This window comes from Myotis davidii, unplaced genomic scaffold (assembly GCF_000327345.1).
Source record: "Myotis davidii unplaced genomic scaffold, ASM32734v1 scaffold945, whole genome shotgun sequence".
In the NCBI taxonomy this organism is placed as follows: Eukaryota; Metazoa; Chordata; class Mammalia; order Chiroptera; family Vespertilionidae; genus Myotis; species Myotis davidii.
In genome coordinates this window covers 144,973-151,457 of record NW_006296434.1, presented here as the reverse complement: position 1 = coordinate 151,457, position 6,485 = coordinate 144,973, and the positions used below count along the sequence as shown (strand labels likewise).

The following is a 6,485-nucleotide window of genomic DNA, read 5'->3' as shown; positions in this document are numbered from 1 at the left end:
GGTGACTTATTTTTATGCTTTTCAGCACTTTCCACGTTTTTAAAAAGTTTTCCAAGATGTTTTACACCTCTTTTGATATTTAGGAGGTGAACTTTGTGGTTATTTACTAGATAGCCCGTGAATAGTGATAAAACTTTTTTTTAAAGTTTATCTCCATATTAAGGTGCTGTTGATTTTGAAAATAAGCTTGGATGCTTATTTATAAAACGGAGCTAAAGTTGCAAAACCATTCGTACAGTTGGAACAAATGTGATTGTTTATTAACTGAAGGGCACCCGCGGGCGGGTAGGAGGGAGGGGAAGTACAAAGAAACCCCGCTGCCTCCAGCTGGCAGCCCCTTAGAATATGTCATCACACGACCTGCCAGGGGCAGGAGGGGGCACAGAGCTGAGCGCAGGCCAGGAGGTGACGGGCTCCGCCCATTATTTCAGGCCAGAGAGTCCGCGCCAGTGACGGGCCAACATCTCGGGAAGCTGATCTGGAAGGCGCTCGCACAACTTTTGGATCTTCATCAGGACTTTCTGCATCCGTCTTGGCCGGACTTCCGGCTGCAGCTGTCCCGTCTCACACTCCAGGTCAGCGTCGCAGAGTTCCAGGTGCCAGCGACACCCCTCGGAGCCCTCAGACCCGAGCCTCCGCCATGGACGGGGCGGCCGAGCTGCTCTTCTACGTGAACGGCCGCAAGGTGAGCACGCCCGCTGGGCCCGGGCGCCGGGAACCGCAGCGAGGGCTCCTGCCAGGCCCCTGGGCTCAGGGCACTCCCTCCTGCACGCAGGGGAGCACTGGCTGCCCCAGCTTGCGGTTTGCAAGCAGGTTTGCCCGAGCGCCCCCACCCCCGCCCCAGGGGCAGGGAGAGCCTGAGTGTGTGGGGACAGCACCTTCCAGAAGTTCCTTTCCCCTCTCAGTCCAGGACCACAGGCCATTACCCTCCTCACCCCATAAACAAGAAGGGAACTAGCTATTCTTACTCATGGAGGTCAGTGCCCCCAACTCTTCCCTCCCTGAAACCCCTGGGAAAATGTCTTTCATAGACTGAAAACAGACTATCAGGGCTGAGCCTCAGCTCGTGAGGAGGCGGGAGAGAGGTGGATGAGCAGGGAGCAATTTAGAGTTGGGACAGGGCCATGGAGTTGAACTAGTTGAGACCACTCCCATCATTCCTCAGATAAGGAAATTCTAGTCCTGAAGTCAGACAGTTCCTGGCAGAGCTGAGTCCCTGCTGGGCTCTGAGGATTGGTCTTCAGGGGGTTCACAGCTGCTGTGGCATCTGACCCCTCAGAGCCCGGCTCACCCTGCACAACCCCGGCGGTTCCAGGCAGTGTCAAAGCCCCAGGGCACCCTTTAAAACACTTGCCCAAGCTCTGACACACATGCCATGGCCTGTCACTCTTAATGTTATCCCAGCATCTTGGAATCATTTTGCAAGGGGGAAACTGAGGCAAGAAGGGTAAGGGACTACCTGAAGAGCTGACCACCAAGCCGTGCTACTTGCATTCCCACGTGCCAGCGCCTTCAGAGCCACCTGCCACCCTGCTTCTGCTCACAGACACCACAGCACTTCCCCCACTGGTGCAAGGGACCCCCGGGAAGCGGAGGGGGGTCAGGACCGGGGCCCTGAGCTGCTCCCACGCTCAAAGGCACAGGTTGTAGTTCCCATGAAGCCGGCCTCTTCCCCTCTGTCTGGTTTCCCAGGAGATAAGATGAGCTTGCTGTTCCCAATCTGTAGAGTAACATATGGCAATGGGAGGAAGTATTATGTCACTTTTTCTTCTTTGGAATAACTGAATGGTATATTAAGGACAACTGGCCTTCTTATTTAAACAAATAAAGGGTTTGCCCTAGCTGGTTTGGCTCAGTGGATAGAGCATTGGCCTTGGGACTGAAGGCTCCCGGGTTCGATTCTGGTCAAGGGCACATGCCTGGGTTGCTGGCTTGATCCCGAGTAGGAGGCATGCAGCAGGCAGCCAATCAATGATTCTCTCTCATCATTGGTGTTTCTAATCTTTCTCTCCCTCTCCCTTCCTCTCTGATATCAACAAAAATATATTTAAAAAACAAAAACAGACTTGCCCGTGAAAGGAAGCTTAGAAGCCAATTAGGAGACTCTCAGTGATGTGATTGGCCTCTGGTCTGTCGTTTTTGAGAAATTCCCCAAGATTCCAAAAGGTGTGGTTGAGCAGGGTCTAAGACCATTGCCATTGGTCTTAGTTGAGATTTAGTTGCAGAGAGATGTCTGAAGACTGCCTTGCTCTACCAGGGCCCCAGAACAGGCATCCAGTTAACATGGAGTTTAAGGGGCAAGAGCCCATGAGTGGATCATACCCTAAATGCCAGTCTCCAATACAACTCTGGAACCAAAGCACGTCACTCTCCGTGGCAGTGAGGTGCAGAGATCACAGGTGTGGGCTTTGAAACTAGCTAGTCATGGGTTTGAATCCTGCCCTCTCTGCTCTGCCACTCAGCGGCTCTGGAGCCTCGAAAAGCTGTTAAATATCTGTGAGTCTCAATTTTCCTCTCTGCAAAATGAACCCAATAACAATGCATTCTTCCTCGGAATTGGGATGAAGATTAAAGTCCATGGAGAGTGGTTATCAAGGTACTTGGCACACAGTAAGCATGCGACAATGATTTTTAAGATCTGGACTGGAAAGTCATTGGTTTCATGCATAGAGCCAGAACCTGCCCAGATGTACCAAGGGGGCCGAAAGGTAGTCGAGCATTGTTTTATTTATTTATTTAATATATTTTGATTTTTTACAGAGAGGAATGGAGAGGGATAGACAGAAACATCAATGAGAGAGAAACATTGATCAGCTGCCTCCTGCACACTCTCTACTGGGGATGTGCACGCAACCAAGGTACATGCCCTTGACCGGAATCGACCCCGGGACCTTTCAGTCCACAGGCTGATGCTCTATCCACTGAGCCAAACCGGTTAGGGCAGTCGAGCATTGTTTGCTCAAAAAATGTACGGGCTGGATGTTAAGATAAGAATCTGGACAGAGCTGCCCTGGGGGTTTGGTTTACAGGGCTGGGAGAGGACATTTTGGGATTGCTGGGATGGCTATGATAATTCAAAGAAAAATGGAGGGGTTGGAGGTGGCTGCAGCAGGAAGAACCAAAAAGTAAAATGAATTTTAAAGCAACCTGAAGCTCAGGCAGAAGCCCTCCCTAGCTGTCCCCTCGAACCCCTGCCCTAATGCTGTTGTGCATTATTGTTCTTCTCTACAAACAGCGTCCCACAATACATCCCTCGTTCTCCCTCTTCTACCTGTCTGCCTGGTGCTTTCACACATACCCCTCTCCCTTTCTTATTCCATTCTTTCACCTCCTTTCTCTCTCCCCCTAATCTCCCTTTTCTTTCTGCCTCTATCTTGGACCTGGCAAGGCCCCTCAGCCCGGCCCAGAGAAATGTGGTTTCTCATCCTTGTGCAACGTGAACTGGAAAGCTCCCAGAGGGCTGGTGGAGATACAGAGGGACACACTCTGTTCTTGCAACACCCAAGGCTGCCCTGAGACGGCAATCTGCATGACCCTGACCCCGTCAGTGAGGATAACTGTGCCTCATCCCCACCCCACCCCGAGCCCTACCTTGGGCCTGACCTCCCTGTTTCACGCCAAGACCTTCCAGGACAGGGTGCTTGCTGAATCCTTCCTCCCACCTCCATCCTCCAAACATGCCATCTACCAAACCAAGAAAAAGAAACATATTTAAAGCCAGTGGGCTTTGAGCCAAACTCTAATCTCTTGAAACATCCAGAACAAACAAGGCCTGCTGCTTCCATTAACTCCTTCCAAAAAATGCAGTATGTCTCAAGCCTAAAATACTATTCTTTGCTCTCTGGGCTCCCCACATTCTGTTTCTCCATTAAAAGTGGGCTTCTGTGGATTTGCCATCATATGTATTAATTAGGATTAGTTTCAGCTACAAATGGCAACAAATTCCAAATTAACAGTGGTTCAAACAAGGTAAGTCATTTTTTTTATTTTTAAAGAAAGGATATCTGGGAATAGACACTGTGAAACTGGTCCAGAAGCTTTAGTGTCACCTTCTTTCTTTTCCCTCTGCTGCTGTTAATATGTTCCCTCATGGTCTAAAAGGGCTGTTGGAGTTCTAGCCATTTCATCCCTATTCCAGGCACCAGGAAGGAAGAAAGGGAAAATGCATGCTGGGTAGACAACCAACAGTTTCTGCCACCATTATTGGCACTTCTCTTCTTGTCTTTCTTTTCTTCTGTCCAGATGTTCCAGCCTGTGAAAAATCACCCCTTCCTCCTCAGTGTTCTCCCAGCAAATTGTATATATCATGTTCAAGTGACTCATTTAATTTATTAGCATTTATTATATCACCAGCACCTAGCTCAGTGTCTGGCGCAAAGAAGAATAGCAGAAGGTGATTTCCCTCAGGGATCAAGAAAGACTTATACATCACAAGTAATTGTGATGCAGGTAAAGCATTCTGTGAGAAGTGTGTGGACATTGGCCACGGGAGCACAGAAAAGGATGGCTCCCTGAGCAGAGCGGGGAGGGGATAGTAGACAGCAGCACCCCAAAAAGGAGAGAGTATTTGAGCAGGGATTTGAATGGCATACAGAGTTCTGTCGAGTTAGAAGAATTGGAGGACTTCTGGGACAGAAGGAATTCTATCAGCACCTTTAGTGAAGGATAAAGGTCCGTGCACTGCTGGGATTGGCCAGCTCTTCCACGTGAGTGGACTTCAAGATACTTGAAGATGGGTTGAGTGGCTGGAGATTATGGGCAGTGTATCAAAGAGGCCTTTTAGGCTATTCTGAGAAGTTTGAACCTCTTGTATTCCAGGTTGTTGTTGTTTTATATTTTTTTATCGCTTTAAGAGAGGAAGGAAGAGGGAGAGAAAGATAGAAACATCAGTGATGAGAGAGAATCATTGATCGGGTGCCTCCTGCATGTGCCACACTGGGGATCGAGCCTGAAACCCAGGCATGTGCCCTGATTGGGAATTGAACTGTGACCTCCTGGTTTATGGGTTGATGCTCAACCACTGAGCAACACCAGCCACGCATATCCAGGTACTCTTGAATGTAAATTCACCCAATACCCACTCAGTGTGCTCATTATAGAGGCACATTATCTGGTTCCCTCTCCCAGAAAGTCTGATTCCATAGGGTTTCATTTTAACAAGTACCCTGAGGGACTGAGGAATTCACAGCATGGCAGTTTGGCAGTGGGGGTGTGTGTTGACTTTAGGCAGATACAGGAGTTGATCAGACTTGGATTTTAGGGAGGACACTCTGGCAGTAGTATAGAGGGTGACATCGCGGGTGCCAAGAATGGAGGCAGGAGGCCTGTTAGGGAGCTGTTATAATTCTTCAGATAGGTGGTAATAAGGGCTGATTTCAGGGAATGGCTGTAGAAGTGAAAGGCGTGTAGAGAATCATTTTGGAAATATACGTGGCAGGACTTGACAACCCTGATTATGGCAGATCAAAAGAAAGGAAAAGTTTAAAATAGCTAAAAATTCTAATCTTAGATGACCTAGCAAATGGTGAGACCATTAAATGAATTGGGGAAAATAAGTAAAATAAAGTTTTCCATTTGAGGGTCAATTTAGTTTGGCTTGCCTAGGGCGCTCCTCTGTATTACAGTATGTGTACACACACACACACACACACACACACACACACACACACCTTCCTTACTGTATACAGACTCTCTAGGACCTATATCTAACCTTGGTAATTGGCACATGTCTTTCTTTGCTGGGTGTATGGCCACTTAAAATTAAGGGTAAGGAGGCATCCCTAGAATAAGCATTGTCCTTTCCTCATCTACTTCCTGGAAGGGAACATTAGTGAAACAAGATGGAAGGGGAACTCTACTTCTGAACTTGTGGAGTAAGCCATGCTTTTATTTGTGAATCTAAGAGAAATCCAATTATTTAATAAAAAGAGAGAGAACGTGATCACTTTGGAAAACATAACCAATTGTGACATTTCAATCATGCCACATCTGTGTGCTCTGTCTTACTGCTGTGCTGCTCACAGACTTGCTTCCCAGGGTGTCCTTGCGTTCCCATCTTTGTATCACTTGGCACACACATGCACACACACTATATTTCTTTATTGATTTCAGAGAGGAAGGGAGAGGGAGAGAGAGATAGAAACATCAGTGATGAGAGAGAATCATTGATCGGCTGCCTTCTTCACACCCCCAACTGGGGATCAAGCCCATAATCCAGGCATGTGCCCTTGGCCGGAATTGAACCTGGGACCCTTCAGCCTGCAGGCCAATGATCTATCCACTGAGCCAAACCAGCTAGGGCGGCAGACACATTTTATCTTCTTTGTTTTTGTTTTATTTGGGGGCAATGGTTGATTGTGATCTCCTTTTGGAAACTTCTTCTTTGAACATGATAAGCAAGTGAGTCTTAAAAAAACTATATCAATTTCTCAGAAGCTATTCTATTCCAGCAGCGCCTCTCTCTCTCTCTCCCCCCCTTCTCCCCT

General features: G+C 48.1%; 1 protein-coding gene across 1 annotated transcript in view; it reads left to right on the top strand.

The window, feature by feature from the left end:
- The first annotated feature begins 473 nt into the window (after nt 1-473).
- LOC102755298 (aldehyde oxidase) overlaps nt 474-6,485 on the top strand; it is a 71,817-nt gene continuing 65,805 nt past the window's right edge. Inside the window, exon 1 of the mRNA XM_006771804.2 lies at nt 474-685. Within this exon, the coding sequence (XP_006771867.1) occupies nt 641-685 (45 nt within the window). The 5' untranslated portion in view covers nt 474-640. The remainder of the gene's footprint in view (nt 686-6,485) is intronic.